Source organism: Triticum aestivum, chromosome 4B (assembly GCF_018294505.1).
Source record: "Triticum aestivum cultivar Chinese Spring chromosome 4B, IWGSC CS RefSeq v2.1, whole genome shotgun sequence".
Taxonomy (NCBI): domain Eukaryota; kingdom Viridiplantae; phylum Streptophyta; class Magnoliopsida; order Poales; family Poaceae; genus Triticum; species Triticum aestivum.
The window spans coordinates 17779405-17799864 of NC_057804.1; the positions used below are offsets into that span (position 1 = coordinate 17779405).

At 42.8% G+C, this 20460-nt stretch overlaps 2 protein-coding genes across 2 annotated transcripts in view; both read right to left on the reverse strand.

Moving 5' to 3' along the window:
* Positions 1–9797: 9797 nt before the first annotated feature.
* On the reverse strand, positions 9798–16390 carry LOC123090635 (CSC1-like protein RXW8; the record flags this gene model as incomplete). The annotated part of the gene is given in 10 exon segments (XM_044511956.1): positions 9798–10449; positions 10570–10803; positions 11238–11513; positions 11623–11899; positions 12308–12606; positions 12696–12887; positions 14788–14997; positions 15101–15164; positions 15392–15538; positions 16109–16390. Coding segments are annotated over 10 exon segments (2301 nt in total). The 3' UTR covers positions 9798–10128.
* Positions 16391–16394: 4 nt separating this feature from the next.
* LOC123089887 (uncharacterized) overlaps positions 16395–20460 on the reverse strand; it is a 4849-nt gene continuing 783 nt past the window's right edge. The window contains exons 2-7 of the mRNA XM_044511439.1: positions 19611–19996; positions 19434–19517; positions 18543–18618; positions 17487–17539; positions 17314–17347; positions 16395–16458 (exon numbers count right to left, since the gene is read on the reverse strand). Of these exons, the coding sequence (XP_044367374.1) occupies positions 16416–16458; positions 17314–17347; positions 17487–17539; positions 18543–18618; positions 19434–19517; positions 19611–19996 (676 nt within the window). The 3' untranslated portion in view covers positions 16395–16415. The remainder of the gene's footprint in view (positions 16459–17313; positions 17348–17486; positions 17540–18542; positions 18619–19433; positions 19518–19610; positions 19997–20460) is intronic.

A 20460-nucleotide genomic window follows, 5' to 3' on the forward strand; every position in this document is an offset into this window, starting at 1 on the left:
ACGACGGGAACGGGGACGGCCGGGGCGGTGACGTCGACGAGGGCGGCGACGAGGGGCGGGGACGGCCGGGGTCGGCGACGAGGGGCGGGGGCGGCGACGATCGGGGTAGGGCGGCGCGACGGAGGGAGGAAACAGAGGGAAGAACAGAGAGGGAAACTGAATTTTTTTCAAGTGTTGTATATAGGATGGACCTTTAGTACCGGTTGGAGCCACCAACCGGTACTAAAGGTTTGTTTTGGCCAGGCCAAGCGGTGGGAAGCGCACCCCCTTTAGTACCGGGTGGTGGCTCCAACCGGTACTAAAGGCCCCCCCTTTAGTACCGGTTGGTGCCACCACCCGGTACCAACCGGTACTAAAGGGGGTGCGCTGGCGCAGTGCGATGCGGCAAGTTTAGTCCCACCTCGCTAGTCGAAGGGCTACCGCACTGGTTTATAAGCCCCAGTGCGGTAGCTCTCTCGAGCTCCTCTCCTAAGCAGGCCTACTGGGCCTACCAATTCATTGCTGCCATGTGGGCCTACTGGGCCTTTGCGGGCCTGCATCCTGGCCCAACAAAAGGTTGAGTTTCTAGTCGTATGCAGGCCGCTTTGGCCCAGTAGGCGGGCTTTTTTATTTTCTTATTTATTTTTCTTTCTTATTTGTTTTATTTATTTTTGAGTTGTTTTTTGTTGTATTTAGAGTTTCTTTGTGAATATTTTTGCTTTAGGTACAAAAATTTACAAACTTTGATCTGTTAGTGCCGGTAGTTTTCAAATTTGAATAGTTTAAATTTTGAATTATTTGAAATTTGTGTGAATCACTAGTTTGTGAATAACTTAACTTTGGAAAAAGATTTTTTAGTGATTCTTTTTTCTTATGTTTAATATTAGTGTGTTTTATCATTATATTCAATTTGGTAATGCTTAGGTTATTTAAAAAATGAAATGCCTTTGTAACATTTCAGTTTTCGTCGGAAACCCTGATACTTCGGAAAAGATTGTCCATTTTGTACACGAAGTGTATCCAGTTTTTGCCGTAACCCTCTCTACTTTTTTGCACATGCTATTGGTATGAAATTATGATATCATGCCAACTTTCAACCTTTTCTGAGTTCATTTCAAATGCTTTTCAATTTCAGGGTCATTTAGCTGGAAAAAATCAGTAAATGCATGAAAAAGAATTTGTTTGCACATAAAATTTCTTCGTGTTTCAAATCCAAAACACATAATTAACTAACCTAACTATTACAGACATTCCCTCCTAGGTGTGAAACACAGAAGAAAGTGATGATAGTGAAGCCAATCACATCCCAGATCTTTGGGTGTGAAACTTTTTCTTCTCGAGTGTCCCTTTGCGCCGTAGCCAGGGAAATCTTCATCATTTAACTGGATGCTCGAGTCAATATTCACTGTGAATGGAGCAATTTCATCAAACTTTTCATAATCTTCTGACATGTCTGTCTTGTCATCCACTCCCACGATGTTTCTTTTTCCTGAAAGAACTATGTGGCGCTTTGGCTCGTCGTATGATCCATTCGCTTCCTTATCTTTTCTTTTTCTCGGCCTGGTAGACATGTCTTTCACATAAAAAATCTGTGCCACATCATTGGCTAGGACGAATGGTTCATCTGCTTACGCAAGATTGTTGAGATCCACTGTTGTCATTCCCTACTGCCGGTCTTCCGTTACCCCACCTCGTGTCATATTGACCCATTTGCACCGAAACAAAGGGACCTTCAAATCACCTGATCCATAGTTAAGTTCCCATATGTCCTCTATGTAACCATAATATGTTTCCTTTCCCGTGTTGGTTGTTGCATCAAAGCGGACACCACTGTTTTGGTTGGTGCTCTTCTTATCTTGGGCGATCGTGTAAAATGTATTCCCATTTATCTGGTACCCTTTGAAAGTCATTATATTCGAAGATGGTAACTGGGACAGCGAGTACAGGTCATTTTGAATATCGCCATCATTCAGGGCACGTTTCTGCAACCAACCGGCGAAATTCCTCGTTTGTTCGCGTGTAATCCAGTCATCAGACTTCTCCGGGTGTTTGGACTGTAGAAAATTCTTGTGTTCCTCCATATACGGAGCCACCAAGGCAGAATTCTGTAGAACTGTGTAGTGTGCTTCAGTGAGAGAATGCTCGTCCATACATATTATTTGATGCCCTCCTAGCGTGCCTTTTCCTTCCAGTCTGCCCTTATGCCGCGATTCAGGAACACCAATTGGCTTAAGGTCAGGAATAAAGTCAATACAAAACTCAATGACCTCCTCATTTTCATGGCCCTTCGAGATGCTTCCTTCTGGCCTAGCACAGTTATGAACATATTTCTTCAAGACTCCCATGAACCTTTCAAAGGGGAACATATTGTGTAGAAATACAGGACCCAAAATGTTAATCTCTTTGCAAAGGTGAACTAGGACGTGCGTCATGATGTTGAAGAAGGATGGTGGGAACACCAACTTGAAACTGACAAGACATTGCACCAAATCATTCTGTAACCTTGGTATGATTTCTGGATCGATTACCTTCTGAGAGATTGCATTGAGGAATGCACATAGCTTCACAATGGCCAATCGAACGTTTTCCGGTAGAAGCCCCCTCAATGCAACCGGAAGGAGTTGCGTCATAATCACGTGACAGTCATGAGACTTTAGGTTCTGGAACTTTTTCTCTGCCATATTTATTATTCCCTTTATATTCGACGAGAAGCCAGATGGTACCTTCATGCTGAGCAGGCATTCGAAGAAGATTTCTTTCTCTTCTTTGGTAAGAGCGTAGCTGGCCTGACCCTGATGTATGTCGTCTTTTCCGTGCATACGTTGCTGGTCCTCACGTGCCTCTGGTGTATCTTTTGTCTTCCCATACACGCCCAAAAAGCCAAGCAGGGTCACGCAAAGATTCTTCGTCACGTGCATCACGTCGATTGCGGAGCGGACCTCTAGGTCTTTCCAATATGGCAAGTCCCAAAATATAGATTTCTTCTTCCACATGGGTGCCCGTCCGTCAGCGTCCTTCGGAACAGGTTGTCCGCCAGGACCCTTTCTAAAGATTACCTTCAAATCCTTGACCATATCATGTACATCAGCACCAGTACGGTGGCGAGGCTTCGTCCGGTGATCCGCCTCACCTTTGAAATGCTTGCCTTTCTTTCTTACGGGATGCCTGCTCGGAAGAAATCGACGATGTCCCAGGTACACATTCTTCTTACAACTATTCAAATATATACTGTCGGTATCATCCAAACAGTGCGTGCATCCGCGGTATCCCTTGTTTGTCTATCCTGAAAGGTTACTGAGAGCAGGCCAATCATTGATGGTCACGAACAGCAACGCCTTTAGGTCAAATTCTTCCCCCATGTGCTCATCCCACGCACGTACACCTGTTCCATTCCACAGTTGTAAGAGTTCTTCAACTAATGGCCTTAGGTACACATCAATGTCGTTGTCGGGTTGCTTAGGGCCTTGGATGAGCACTGGCATCATAATGAACGTCCGCTTCATGCACAACCAAGGAGGAAGGTTATACAAACATAGAGTCACAGGCCACGTGCTATGGTTGCTGCTCTGCTCCTCCAAAGGATTAATGCCATCTGCGCTTAGACCAAACCATACGTTCCTTGGGTCACCTGCAAACTCCTCCCAGTACTTTCTCTCGATTTTTCTCCATTGCGAACCGTCAGCGGGTACTCTCAACTTTCTGTCTTTCTTACGCTCTTCTGCGTGCCACCGCATCGCCTTCGCATGCTCTTTGTTTTGGAACAAACGTTTCAACCGTGGTATTATAGGAGCATACCACATCACCTTGGCAGGAATCTTCTTCCTGGGGCGCTCACCCTCGACATCATCAGGGTCATCGCGACTGATCTTATAACGCAATGCACCGCATACCGGGCAAGCATTCAAATCCTCGTACTCACCGCGGTAGAGGATGCAGTCATTAGGGCATGCATGTATCTTTTGCACCTCTAACCCTAGAGGGCACACGGCCTTCTTTGCTTCATGCGTACTCTCGGGCAATTCGTTGTCCTTTGGAAGCATATTCTTTATCATTACCAGCAACTTTCCAAATCCCTTGTCAGATACACCATTCTCTGCCTTCCATTGCAGCAATTCAAGTGTGGTGCCCAACTTTTTTTTGTCAGCTTCGCAATTCGGGTACAACAATTTCTTGTGATCCTCTAACATGTACTACAACTTCGTCCTCTCCAAATCACTTGCGCAGTTTCTCTTTGCATCGGCAATGACCCGACCTAGATCATCAGCGGGCTCATCTGATGCCTCTTCTTCAGCTCCTTTCTGCATTGCCGGCTCAGCTTCTTCCCCCATTGTTGTATCATCGTATTCAGGGAACCCATGGCCAGGATACCCGTCGTCGTCCTCTTCTTCTTCATTGTCTTCCATCATAACTCCTATTTATCCGTGCTTGGTCCAAACATTATAGTGGGGCATGAAACCGGACTCAAATAGGTGGACGTGAATGGTTCTTGACGTAGAGTAACTGTGACCATTCTTACAGCCAGCACATGGACAAGGCATAAAACCATCCGCCCGCTTGTTTGCCTCAGCGGAAAGCAGAAAAGTATGCACGCCATTAATGAACTCGGGAGAGCATCTGTCATCATACATCCATTGTTGGCTCATCTTCATTACACAACACCGAATAGACCAAATTAATACAAGTTCATACATAAAGTTCATATACAACACTTAATTAAATGCAACATACAAATAACTCTCTAGCTAAAGAATTTAAATGCAACAACAAATGCGATGAAGATCGCAATTAAGGTAACAATTGATCCAACAACATAATGATACCAAGCTACACTATCAATGGCATATTTTCTAATCTTTCTAATATTCAACCTCATTTTCTCCATCTTGATCTTGTGATCATCGACGACATCGGCAACATGCAACTCCAATTCCATCTTCTCCCCCTCAATTCTTTTCAATTTTTCTTTCAAATACTCGTTTTCTCTTTCAACTAAATTTAACCTCTCGACAATAGGGTCGGTTGGAATTTCCGGTTCACATACCTCCTAGATAAAAATATCTATGTCAACTTGATGGGCATAATTTGTCATAAATACGAAATGCAACAACTAGTTTTAAAAGAGAATATACCACATCCGAATCATAACAAGGACGAGGGCTGACGGGGATGGATATCAAAACCATGGCACTATGTATAACAAACAACGTATGGGTAAGATAATTATACGAGTAACTATATATCCAAATCACATAAACATCAATTTGGTAATGTAAAACATTCATGAACAAGAGCCTCACCAGAAGGTGGTGCCGGCGACGGGACGGTGCGGGCGATCGACGGTGGTTACTACGGAGATTTAGAAGGCACTAAGTAAACCACACCTACATATGCAAACTAAGTGTTATTTTTGTGCTCAAATTGCATATAAATCAAATACTAGCAAATATAATGATTCCTCCCAAATTAATCACTATACAAAGCATTGCAAGATCTTATCTAGCAATGCGAGTTGAAAGGACAAAGTTGCTAACCTTTGTGATCATTTGAATGGATGGGGGCCTTCAAATCTTGACAAATTTTGGGCAAAAATTTGTGAGGAGCTCGAGGAGAGAGGGGGAAGAACAGAGGAAGTGAGGGGAAAGGGGAAGAACAGAGTGGCTCGGGGGGGGGGGGGACGAAGGGTTTATGTACGTCGACCTTTAGTACCGGTTCGTGCCACGAACCGGTACTAAAGGTGCTGGAGGGGCCCCAGACTGACAACACCCTGCCACCACCCTCTTTAGTACCGGTTCATGACACGAACCGGTACTATAAGTTCGCCACGAACCGGTACTAATGAGAACGGCCGGCTAGCCGTTGGAACCGACACTATTGGACACATTAGTGCCGGCTCAAAACTAAACCGGCACTAATGTGTCTCATATTAGGTCCTTTTTCTACTAGGGTCATGCACCCCTATCTTAAGCAAGAGATCCCGAGTTTGAATCCCGCTCCCAGCATACCTTTTTTTTAGTTCGCTGAGACCTGAGAGGCGATCGAGCGAGCGAAGTTTACTGGGCCGGCCCACTAGAGGTCTCCTTCAGGCGCCCGGGAACTGTTTCGACGCTTAACGCGCCGAATAGGAGCTCTCGACACCCACGCTCAGTCCTGTTGCCGCACGCTACCTCGGCACGATTCAATCTCGCCGAATCCTCTGGAACACGCCGCCACCAGCTTCGATTGCTTCCTGAAGATTTCCACCACGAATCCATCTACTTGCGGATCGCTCTACAGCAACTCATCCACGATGTTTTGTCGATTCACTTCCGCTCCCACGATCGCTTCCCGGAGAATTTCATGGATATTTTCTTCCCCTCTAGATCAACAATCCACCGAGACCTCGAACAACCTAGCGCTGATACCACTTTGTTAGAATAAATCCGAGGCATATCGTCGATCATCCGATGACCAAGCAATCACACGAGCACGACACCGAGATTTGTTAACGAGGTTCACCGATATGGCTACATCCCCGGGGCCTGACTATGGGCGCTTCTCCCCATGACACCGCTACAATACCGCACTTGGTCGCCCTGGACACCGGCACATGCCGCCGGCTTCCCCTGTGTTTCGGTGCTATTATGTTGGCATAGGTTACATCGTGTGTCTAACCCCCGCTCTAGATGAGAGGCCTAGGATACAAGTGTCCTACTTGGACACGACTCCATGTCCTATCTAAACACAATACAACTACAAGTCCAAATGCAACCTACCGTGTACACTATATTCGACACAACTCTAACACTTTGGTTCATATGATAAGAAAATAATAGGAATATAAACTTCACAGCAAATAAGATGGTGTGTATCTCAAATCTTATAAATAGGAATATGTAGACACTTTTTGGTTCACATCATAAGACTTTTTTTTTCATTAAGTCTAAGCTAATGTTTATGAAATGTGGAGCATAAGAACAATTCCTTAATGGGAATAGGATTCTATTCATACAAACCAAATGCCTCTAAAGGATTTTTTTTATATAAAAATCCTATATATCCTCTGAAAATCCTACAAAATTCCTCCAACCCAAAGGAGGCCTAAAGGGGGATGCGTAGGTAGTCATTGTTGGTACGCAGTCAGTAATGTAAAAATAACTTAAAGCCAACTGTTGAATCAATTTTAAAATCAAGTCATTAATGCAGTAAAATTAAATGGAAATGCATGTGTAGTCGTTTTTTAATGTTATACGTATGCAGTCGTCGTTGGGACGCAACCATTATGCAAAAATAATTTGAAAATCAAGCGCTAAATTAGTTTGAAAATCAACCCATTAATGTAACTAACTTAAAGCGAAATATGTACGTAATCGTTGTTGCGATGCAGTCATTAATGCAAAAAAAAAATGAAACCAAGCATAAATCAATTTGAAAATCAAGCCATTAATGCAATTAAATTGAAGAAAAATATGTATGTAGCCGTTGTTGGGACGCAATCATGAATCTGTACTATTATAGGGAATGTGCACATAGTTGTTCTTGGGACGCAGTCATTAATGCGAAAAAAATTGAAAATCAAGCATTGAATCAATTTGAAAATCAAGCTATTAATGCAGTTAAATTAAAGGGAAACGTGTATGTAGTCGTTGTTGGGACGCAGACATTACTCTACTATTAAATCACTACTGTTAAAGAGAATGCGTACATAGTCATTGTTGGTAATCAGCCATTAATGTAAAAAAAAAAAGGAAATTGTCATCCTTAGTCAGCAGCAGGACACCATGTCGTTGGATGAAAGACGGACGGTAGATGCAAGTCTTTGCCGTCTTTATATACAGCACCCTACACAGTTCACCTCGTCCTGCCCGTAGTAGTACATACACAGTATCCTTCCCAGTTGCACCAGTACTTCCAAGATTCCCCATGGACAAGACCGGTGCCTTGTCTCTGACCCTGCTCTTCCTGTTCGTCGCCGGGGCCGAGGCCGACAAGTGCAAGGACGTCCGAGCGACGTCCACTGCGGCCTGCCGTCAGGCGAGCACCAGCAAGCTCCTGTACGACATCTGCGTCCAGATGCTTGCGGGCTCACCGGATAGGGGTGACGTACGCAGCCACGCGCTCACTGCCGCCGGCGCAGTCCTCGAGTCCTACGCGGCCACTGGCGTGGCAATCAATAAGATGCTGCGGTCGGGATCCGACCGCATGAAGGAGGCTATGTTATTCTGTACACAGTACTACTACCATGCGCAAATTCGCTTCAAGGAGATCAAGACATTGCTGGAGGACAACTCCGATTGCGACCTCAAGACATTCGAGGCAGTGTACTCGGACGCCATCATGCGCCTCGACGACTGCCGTAGCAAGATGATTCCCATCCAAGGCGAGTCGCCGTCCATGTACGGCATGATCTACACCGATGGCCACCGGAGCTTTTTGGCTTTCCGGCTGGGCCTGCTGGTTGCTAACCCCTAGGTCGATTTGTCGCACTCGCACCCCTGTTCTTGGGGCTCTCCGTAGTTACTCGAGCTCACATTTCTTGGAGCCATCTGTAGTGACACCCCACTCCTTGGGGCTACATATTTATGAATAAAAGGTGGTTTGAGCAGCAACAAAAATTGATTCCCAGTGTGTCTCCTCTCCATAAATTTTTATTACTGTATTAGGCTTTCTTTGTTTTTGTTTTTTTTTTGCGGAAAGGCTTTCTTTGGTTTATAAGATAAGAAAATCATAGGAATAAAAAACTCACAGAAAATGAGATGATATGTATCTCAAATCTTATGAATAGGAATAGGAAAGTAGACGTTCTTCGGTTCACATCATAAAAAGAAAATCATTAAGTCCAAGGTAATGTTTATTTTTCTATGAAATGTGAAGAATTCCTTCATAGGAATAGAATTCTATTCCTGCACACCAAAGGGCTCTAAATGAATTTTTTTTTATATAGAAATGATATCCTCTGAAGATCCTACATAATTCCTCCAAACCAAAGGAGGCCTAAAGGGGAAATGCGTAGGTAGTCGTTGTTGGGACGCAGTCGTTACTGTCAAATAATTTAAAAGCCAAGCGTTGGATCAATTTAAAAATCAAACCATAAATGCAGTAAATTAAAGAGAAATGCCTACATAGTTGTTTTTAATATTATGCGTATGTAGTCGTTGTTGGGACGCAGCCATTGGTGCAAAAATCATTTGAAAACCCATCGCTAAATCAATCTCAAAATCAAGCCACTAATGTAATTGAATTAAAGTGAAATACATATATAGTCATTATTGGCGTGAAAGCACGAGGTCGTTGATGGAACCGAATCTGAACGAGGCCAGCCCACCACACTAATGCCTTGTTTCACGGGATCGTTTCAATTCTTCTGCTGCTGCTGCTTCTTGGCCAAAAGAGAAGAAAGTCAAATTCTTGTGCAGAGGCAGGAACGTTAACGGAGCCGTCAAACTAAACCGGGCAGCAGGCCAAAGCAAAAGGCGAAAAGCCGTCCGCCCGTCCATAAATAGCGCAGGCAGCCAGCGAGTCGTCTTCAACCCACGGACTCCATCCATCCATCCATCCATCACCACCAGAGAGCCAGCAACAGAGCAATCGACCGAGCGAGCGCGACGATGTGCTACCAGGTGAAGTGCGGCACGTGCGGCAAGTCCACGTGGCGTCCGTGCACCGGCAGAGCCCCGACGGCCAGCACTGCGCCTGCCGCGACTGGCCGGGCGTCTCCGCCGACGGCTATTCAGTTTCACAACTCAAAATTATACCCCCTCCGTCCAGAATTACTCGCCGCGGAAACGGATGTATTCCTCGCTGTAAAAGCATGGTACATATATTTCAGGGGCACATAACAGTCGAACAAAACAAAGCCACATGTAGACATGGATGGATTGCTTTCTTGCACAACAACTTGTTTAACTGAGGTTACAATGCAGCAAGCAATTCAAGGGTCCGTGCATGGCCAAAAATGGCCTGAAAAGTCGCGTAAGCGTCGATTTAAACACAAAATTGCACCCTCGCAACCAAACAGGCAAACACATCGACTTTCGAAAGAGAAGAAAAACAGGCGACACTCCATTTCTTTTTTTCCTTGGAGCAGCGTAATGTCCGTATGTGTGTATCTTGGTCTCTCTGTGTTGTTCTATGTGCACATTGTATGCAGTATGTACATTCACCAACCACGGCTTACGCCGACACGCCTCTCTTCTGCAGCCCGATCATGAAACCGAGTGATCTCACCGCGCGCCGTAACCGATCAACAGGGAGCCCTTTCAGTGTCGGGTGAGACAAGTCGGTTACTGGTTGTCCGACACTTTCTTTGCCACTAGGTTCACCTGAGCTGCCGCTGCCATCTTCATCTGTTGTACTGATAGCTGGAACTTTTTCCAAAGATATGTCATCGGCGGATTCCGTGTCGGTGGACTGACAGTAAGCAGAATGAAGGCCCTCGTGAATCTGCTCCATTCTACCTGATTGCTCGTCTTCTCTGTCCATGTCTATCAAAACCTGTGCGTGTCCAACAACAAATAATGGCAAGTGACACTAAGATGAATAATAAGTTCTCCATGGAGCCTTCTATAACGGCAGAAAACGCATTCTACCAATTGTTAAAGAAATCATATTAACCTGTGCAGGGAAAGTCCTGAATAACGGCAGAAGACGCATTCTACAATACTGGTTGAATAAAAGAGTGATGATGATAAGTGGTACAGTGAAGCCTGCAGCTACCGGGGATTCTTTAAGGCCAAAGACACCAAGGCAGATGATCTGGGTGAGCACCAGAGAGAATATTGTCGCATTGTACGCAACTGGCCAATATAGACCACCAGTGTCGTATCTTGTGCAATAAACATTGATGAACTGAAAATGATAAATTACCAACCCATTAGGTTATAGGAGCACAGAGGACATTCTTCCACGAATATTTTGTAGTGTAAACAAAATCACAAACTAGGAAAACGGTTTGAGTTATCCTAAAACTCAGGTTAAATAACTAAGTAAAAGATATCTAACCACAATAAAGTTATACAAGACCAGAGAAAACATATCAAATGGTATATCCAAGACAAAGATTGCATTTCACCTAAAAATGGAGCTAGCACATGAGGATTTATGAAATTCAAATTCCGCCCATTATAAAAGAACAATTTCAGACAAAATGATCACATACACATTCCAACATATTTCTTTTTTACTTTATTCATAATTATAGACCAAATTATGCATGTGGAGTTCAAATAAGAAGTTCGTTTACAAACAAATTAAATGTTTGAAGTTTATATCTAGTTACTCACCTGATTTCGGTACACAATGTAGGCAAGAAAGAAGTAGAGTAGTAAAAAGGGCAGGATGAGAGGTGCTAGCACAGAGCATGTGAAGCCCAATAGTCCAAACAACAGAACTTTTGGTAGTTCAGTGTGATACGGAAACGAGAGGACCCAATCGCTATCTTCTTTCATTCTCAGAATATATTTCCTTACAAAGTTCCAAATAAGACCAAAGAGTTGCATAACTTGGGATGACAGACTAGCCCATCCTGAGGTCAGAACATAGGTGGTAAAGAAGGTGGCCTGAAATGGAAGTAAAACAGAAGTCATCAATAAAATGCACTGTATATACCTAGTTAAATATTTATATTTTGCATCTTCATAAACAACAGAACATAAACATGTGATTCACCTGTAAAGGAATTGCCCTGGCAAGCTCCATTGGAATGTCCTTTGGTCTTGACAAGGCATTCAGTTGGTTAATTGCAGAACCTGATAGGACATTGACGAAGAAGACATTCCAAATGGTGAAGTATAATACTTTACAACAGGCACTTTTCTTCCTTTCACTGTGAGAAATAGGTCCCTCTAGTGTCGCAAACATCATCATGGTTGGGGGGACAGTATATAAAAATATTTGCAAGATCACACTGGGAAGGTATCCAGTTACTAGCTGGGTCATGATTTTCCTGCAGGAGAATTAATAATCGTTAAATTTTGCTGTAATGATGAATTAAATACTGCAATATCTCCACACTTCAGTACTCCCACCCGTCCGGTTTATAAGGCACGCGCGCATTCCTAGATCATGAACTGGACCGACAAAATATGAATTATATGCCTCAAAACTATACCTATTAATTTGAACCACCGCCATAATTGTGATAGCTTTTTTAGAGAAAGGGAAGGCCTCATAATTGAATGTTATCTCGGATACTCAACCCTAGATTAAATCCTACTAACAAATTGAGTGATTTTGATTAATGCACATTGTATTGTCAATACAGATTTAGGGATCCTTTGCTGCAGCTGCTCCGGCTGAGTTAGACCCTGCATTTAATAATAACAGGTGAGTTATAAGCATTAAGATTACTTACCCTTTCAATAACCCTTTCAGGAAAGGGAGCCTTTGTTGCAGCTGTTCCAGCTGAGTTAGACCTTGTATAAATGTCACAGGTACAAGAAAAATGAACATAAAAACAATAGAACCAAGAAGTGTAGCTATGCGGCGAATCCAAAGCTGCTTGTACGGTAACCAAAGATTTGACCAGTACATGTCTTTAGGTTCTGGGGCCAGACTAGTGACCCATTTCATAGGATTGGATGTCTGGAGAATTTTGGATACAATTAGCGCTGCATACCGCGTTTTGAAAAATACAAAAGCAGCAGCACATTCCTGTATTCAGTGAGCACAACTAAATTAGTAGATTAGAATAATTTAGTGACGATAATAGTAAGCAAAGAACCAAATGACAGCTAGTTGACCTCGGCAGGTAAGTTCAAGTTTGAATTTTTCACACAAGGTTTTCCCCTCTCTTGCTCTTCAGTGGGCAACAACTGGAACGAATTTGATGACACCCCACAAAGACAACATCGATATGTCACGGATCTGCATGTCTGATCGACTGTGGTACCCTTAAAATGCTTGAACTTCCTATAAACCTTCTTTGCACCCGTCTGAAAAGTAAGGATATAAGCTATCACTACAAACAGATAGTACTATGAACATGCAATGAGGGTATTGATTCAAAGATCTGAAAATAGTTCCCTCGTGATATAGGAAAAATGGACGGTTGAGAAAAGGAATGATCCTGCATCATAAAAGCATGCGTTGCATGTATAACAGTTTTGAATTACCCAACAAAAAGAAATACATGTACACTTAAAACTCGTAAGGATTCTGAATTTCAGTTCGACATATTGTCCTGTGCAGTTGCACTACAGAGATTACGCAAAGAGCTTAGCATGAGTTTTAAGAGTTCCGTTAGAGAGATGCTCTAGACAAGCCAATAGCAATATGCAAAGATGGTGCTGGTCAAACAGCTCACCGGCCTCTCATAATCTCATTGGCAGTGCTTTATGGTAATTATAGTCCTGCTTTACTGGTTCAATAAAGGTGGTTTGCATTGCTCTAAAAAACTACAACAATTCCGCATGTTGCAAAATATTATTGGTGACAAGTAGTCCTAGTGAAGAGATCACCACTACTTAAACACAGGGATGTTTAAAGCCATGCAACTACATACAGATGAGGAGGACGAAGTTGAAGCAGTGAAGTTGAAAGAAGACTTTCCATAATCTACACAAAATGATTTGAGGCTTGAGGGTGTGCGTTCAAGTCATGTCAGGTCATGATAGATGCTACCAACGTATTAGTTTGCTCTTTGCTGTATAGTTGTCCTATGGTATGGACTTGCTAATTGCTAAGGCCTTGTACAATGCAAGGTGCTTAGGAGAGATGCTTAGAGAAATAAACCAGACTTTTCTTAAGCATCGGTGCTTATTTGTACAGGATAGACGCTTAACTAGGCGTCTCTCCTGTAGAAATAAGCACTGGTGCTTCAGAAAAGTCCGGTTTATTTTTCTAAGCATCTAGCATTGTACAAGGCCTAATTGATCTTAACTGGTGCAGCCTTTATGTTGATGTTACTTGTTATTTAAGTTCTAAATCTCCTAATATGAAGGATAGTGATAAGCAAAACCTGCTGGATGGGGCATCAGCGATCCGTAACTCTGCTGTTAGGACTCATGAAGCTGCTCGTGCCTCTCCAAACAATACTCTTCTTAGCATTGCAGAGGCGGAGGAAGAAGATGAAGGTGGTCAGTCTGGACGAGGAGAGGAAGACCGCCAGTAACTTTGGTACCTACTCCCTCCGTCCGAAAAAACTTGTCCCAAGCTGACACTCAAATGGATGTATCTAGCACTAACTTGGTGATAGATACATCCATTTGAGGGACAAGCTTTTTCAGACGGAGGGAGTATTGAAAAAGCTCATTTGGTGCTATGTGGGATCTTGGGATGCAAGGTTGTAGTACTTTGTTTTGTGCTGGTGCTAGCGTCTGTTTTGCTATGAACCTTGGCTGTTTGTATTCAGGTCTTTTGGGTGGTGGCCTGGTCTGGTTAATTCCTTGTAGCTGGTTGTCTGGACTTTATTTCTTTTAGTTTTTGTTTCTTTTTCATTTTGCAACAAAACTCTGTTTGTTAAGCCTATAGTGGAACCCCGCTCCCCTTGTTGGGAGGTGTATGGAAAAACAATATGAGGTATAGTTTCACATTTTCTGCCATGTGATATATTATTTTTGTTTAATGCCTAACTATCGCCATGGCACCCCTGGGCTGCCTTGACTTGCCATGAGTACAGTGCTTGTGCCTGTGCTCTACCAGACTACCACTGATCTACTTTTGTTTATCAGTGGCTATCAAACAGTTTTAATATTTCATCATTACGGGATAGTGCAGAGATAAGTACAACAATATTTAATCAGGAATCTCCAGCGGCAGCATTACATTTCCACAAAAGAGAATAGAAAGTTGGTAAAGTCCACATATCACATAACTTGATGAGATATTGCTTACCACTATCTTCTGAAGTTTACCAACTTTATAAACAACTTGATGAGATAGGTAGCTCGGTGCATGGTACGTTGTAAAGAAACTCTCAACAGCACTGTTGAATGATTCATGAGTTGACTTTGGTATCCCACGGACAAGAACAGTAAAATGGCTATGTTTGCTCGTTGTTCGAACAAGATGAAGCAACCTCAGTCTAGCAATACGCTTGTATTCCTAAAGCAACAATGTAGGATTTTTTTTTTACAAATAAGGTTCCTGAAGATTAAGGTAATTGAACATTTAAGTAATTTTGAAAGGTAAAATTACTGATGCGTACCATATATAGAAGAAAGCAAGCTACACCAGATATGATGTACAGCACGACGCAATGGACCCAGAGCCTGCAGTCATGACCAAACAAAATCCAAGAGTATAAGTTCCAAAGAAATCTGCCTAAATGATTACGTGGCCAGTATATACGACAAACACAGAACTAGTAACTTAGATCCTAGGTAACACCGGAACAAGGTATAAATCAGCTAAACAAAAGATGAAACATATAAGATGGCATATTCAACGAATCTAGTTAGCCTCCTCATAACCAAATAAGAGAAGTTCAATTGCTCACCATATTGATTTCTCTTTCATATTTCCTATTGTGAATGTCTCCAATGATGCTGAAGGAATCCGTTCATGACGCATATCTTGTCCAAAATAATTCAAGGGGAGAACTCCAAATAAACATAGAATGGCAGCTAATGAGAATATGCGTATGCTGTTGAAAAACATAAACATCAGCTGAAAGTGGAAGGATATCAAAGATGTTTTCTAATATAATTTCGTTTCCTTTTAGTAGACAGATGTTTACATCATCCGTAAACAGAACAAACCCACATCTACCAAGAATGGTGACGAATAAATAATGCTTGTGGACACAGAAGTAATTAAATTGGAATAATCTGCAACAAGCATCCCCCAGATTGCCCATTTGATTAGTTAAGTCTAGTGATTTCATTTTGATCTAGGAGGTGCTTAAATTTGTTAAGTTTGTTGTTTCGATTCATCTCTACATTAAGGTATCAGGTCACATTTCCTATTATTCTGCAATTATACAAAGTTAATTCAATTTTCTTATTGGCTTTCATATTAAAATGTTCTGAATTTTCTAGTTTGAAGGAGGAAAACCATGTAGAAGTGAAAGCAATATAGCTTATAAAATCACATCAACATGTTGCTATTTTCAAAAGTGAACCTTCTACTTAGCACAACTCAAAAGATCTCTCTCATAAACATCAAACGGTAAATATTGAAGAGGCAAAAAGAGTAAAAGTAAGAAAGTATGCACCTAAATACTAGAACTCTGTTGAAAACAACTGCATCCAACCCAGCGGTAGATAGGATCTCATCTTCCGTGCATTGCAGACTTCTCACAATCCAGCTAGGGGATGGAACAAATCTCTCCAAAATAAAAGCCCCTCGGAGCCGCTTATGCTGCTCAGCAATCCTTCTCCCAAAATAGACCTTAACATTTTGTGGCTGCTTTCTCAGAACGGAATAGAATGACAGAAAAAGTATACAGAGACCAATGTTGATTCCAGCAGAGGTCAGAAGAGCACCAACTTTCATCACAAATATACAAGACTCAATACTCCTTATGTCATCTGAATACAAAATACTTCATAGCTCTGTTGGTGCCTGCAGGAAAAAATTGGGTTATGAAATTTCATATAACATATATAAAAGATTTACAGACATTATCTTGAATTAGTTCTGCATTCACATTCTTCCAATGTGCACAAAAGAAACTAAAACATGAGTGTGCACCACCTAAAAACAGTCACATGCTGGCCAATTCCATTGCATTTGGTGAAGATAAAGATGAGTAGAACTAACAGGAAACTCTCTTGAAAATTGAGCAAATGCTATAGATTAATATTGAACATTTCTGTTTTATTTTCTTGTCAAACAGATCAATTTTACAAAGACTGAAAAATCAAACCCACGTGATTGACTTAAAGCGATCAGCCCAATATAGAAGATGGGGAGATGCTAAATGAATGGTAGAAGGAAATATTCAAACAAGAGTAACAAATTTTGGAGCAAAATAACTGGCATTAGGCAGGGGAAGACTTATAGTAGAGAAAATATAGTTCAGATCCAAACTCAAATCAAGCCCAAAGAATATGGCTCAGATGACAAGCATCTTTCTTTATTGGGAAAATATTAACCTGCCATGGATGGTGAACAGTAGGGGTCAGCGAAATACGAGACAAGAGTGTAGGCGTGCAAAGGCGACTGCAGGAGCCTGTAATGAGGTGGGAACAAGTGGCTGCTAGGTAGATTGGGGGGATTTCAGTGTGAAATTGAGATTTGAAATGGGTCTAGATGTGGTGGGATTTAAATTTCAAATTATTATATATTTTCTCTAGTTAATTATTGTGGATACAAAGAAGCCCCTAACTATTTGTACATATGTTTATACAAACTTTCTATCAAGGTTGAGTACCCAAGACGGAAAGAAAATCGGCCAAACAAATGATGGATCCTCACCCAAAACTAGGTCTGGAAGAAAGCTTAGGTGGCCCTGCAGATTATGCCGATCAGTTAAAGTCTTAAAGCTATATAAATTGTGTATGTGCATGCATTTAGCCCAAGCTGTGTTACTGCATTGTAACTATGCAAGCATCATCACCCTTTTCTTGCATGCATGATGCAGATCTCACCTCTATTTTCCATATATAACTGCAGGAAATGAAGTGCTTGATTAAAACAAAGCCTGCAAATATCAGATACAAGAGGTTGACTGTAGTGTAAAAGAGGGCAGAATGGAATATATATCTGACAAACTTTAGAAAAGAGAATATATATCTGACAGATCCCATGGAGACATGAAGAATCTAAAGGATAAACAAATCTTGTCATTGTCAACGAGTCACAGTGAATTAAGCAATTGGACAGGCCCTTAAACACTTCAGAGTTCATACTGTTTGTTCAGCTTCAAAAGCCAAACAGTTCACGGGCTAGAAGAGTCCATAGCATCTGCTTTACTGAACACATAGGTTGAGGCATTCCATCTGCCCGCAACTTGGCGTCCTAATATTAGAATATCACCCAAATCCAACCATTTTATCTTCTTTTGACTGAACCAACCAGTTTATCACATCTGGTTCACTCAACATACAGATCAGGTTCAGGCACTCAATCTATCCGCAGTGTCGCAAGCTAAGATTGGAATAGCCAATCGCCAAAGCACTTGGGTTCGGCTTCAAAAGGCCGGTTTTATTCTCCATGTTTTGACTGGAATATAACCAAGAGTTGATCAACTAGAAAAGTCCACAGCATCTGCTTTTCTGAACATACGCGTAGGTTAGGTTCAGGCGTTCTGTTCGGCCGCAACATGGCATCCTAATATTAGATTGTCACCCAAATTCAGTTGCTCTTTCCTCTCCCTTTGACTGAAGTAACCAGTTCATCGACTGGGAGGGAGAGTCCATGGCATCTAGTTCACTCAACACCTACAGAGTAGGTTGTCCCAGCGTCGCAGGCTAAGTTAGAATAGCCCAATCGCCTAACCCACCAAATTAAGAAGTACCTCACCCAAAACGCATCGAATCAAAGTCAAACACCGGGAGTGCACTCAGCCGTCTCCCACCAGATCATCATGCACAATATTACTAAGATTGGAAGACCACGCATAGACAACTAACAAGCATAGCACCAAATCCGTCTACCAGACCCGACTCATCACGACTTATAACCACACGAAGAGTATTACTCACCTGTCAGTCAGACACCTCCTCCAACTCGACGAGTGCCGCCGAATCCAGCAATGCAGCTCGATTCCTCCTCCAAACCCTACGTAATTAAACACCAACATGAAGAAAATGTTAACATGGGGCAAAGACAAAGTGAATCCATTGTAAGTTCAAATAAAGGGAGCAAGGTGGCTTCATTATTTATCAGTATATATAACTGGAGCAGATGAATTGCTTGATTAAAACAAAGCTGTGAATCTTATATGCAAGAGGTTGGCTGTAGTGTAAAAGAGTACAGAATGGAATATATATATCTGACAGATCCCATGGGAGACATGAATGAAGAATCTAAAGGATAAACAAACCTGGCCATTGTCAGGGAGTTAAGCAAATTCACTTCACAGCCAGAAAAATGTTTAAACAATTGGACAGGCCCTTAAACACTTCAGAGTTCATACTGTTTGTTCAGCTTCAAAAGCCAAACAGTTCATGGACTAGAAGAGTCCATAGCATCTGCTTTACTGAACATATCATATAGGTTAGGTTCAGGCGTTCCACCGGACGCAGTGTGGCATCCTAATAATAGATTATCACCCAAGTCCAGTTGCTCTTTCTTGTCGCTTTGACTGAATGAAATAACCAGTTCATCGACTGGGAGGGGGAGTCTCCATGGCGTCTACTCCACTCAACATAGTAGGCACAGATTGGGTTCTCCCAGCGTCGCAGGCTAAGAATAGATTAGATCATCAGAATAGCCCAATCCTAACCCACCAAATTAAGAAACATCCCATCCAATCCAAAACGCGCATCGAACCAAAATCAAACTCCGCCGCCAAATCCGTCTCCTAGACTCGACTCGCGAGTCGCGACGCACCCGAATTTAACCAGTAATCCCGCACGAATAGTATCCCTCACCTGTCGCCTGTCGGTCAGACAGACACCTCCTCCGACTGGACTCGAGCCGAATCCGGCAATGCCGCTGGATTCCTCCTCCACACCCTGCGCCATCAAACACCAGAAGCAACAACAGCAAAATTCAGAGAACGAGTACCCGCAGACACGCGCGCGCGAAAGAGAAAGAGAGAGCCGAACCGTCGGCCGCGCGCGCGAAGCAGCCTGCGCGGTTCGGGCCGCCGGAATGGGGAGGAATGGCGGCGGCTGGCCGGATTGGGGTGGACGGGGACGGGGATTGGAGGAGGGCGATGGGTTGGTTACGAAGCAAAGGAAAGCAGAGCAGCAGTTGTTGGCGACGGTGAGAGGATTTGGTGGACTCCGAGGTGGAAGTTTCGACGGGAAGGATTTGGTGGGTGGGGAAGAAAAGGGAAAGCGACACGAGCGCACGACTGTGTGGCGACTGGCGAGGAGGAGGAGCCAAAGAAGACACGAGAGAAAGATTTCTTCTTCTTCTTACCGGAAAAAGTGGCGCAAGGGCGAGAGGTGGGGATGCGGTTGGCTGGCCTCTCGGCACGCAGGGACTTCTAAAATGAAAAAAGGAATATCGCCGTCTTTCTTCTTTCTTATTTTTCGGGGTAAATGAGAGTTTTACTCCATAGAAATAGGGTTAGTCATCAAGTAGCAAAAGATCTTCACCGTTTTTCTTCTAGTTATAAAAGAATATAACTTTTTTTAGGGGAAACTGAAAGAACATCACTATTAGAGCCATTTTCCAGGCATTTTGATTCGCAAGATTTTGAAGATGTGGGGATAGAATGAACCGCGTTATTTAAAAAACTTGCCCATTTTTTATCTTTGGAATTTTGAAAATGCGATAATGGAAAACCCCAATATTAAAATGCCGTGCCCACCTCCATGAACGCATGCGCACACACCCTGCGCCTATGAGCACCTCTGAGATACTGAGACGACATCACATCTTCGGATTGATCAACTTACCGCAGACATCGTGTAGTCGGCAGGAACCCCTGCTTCTACTGAACGAACA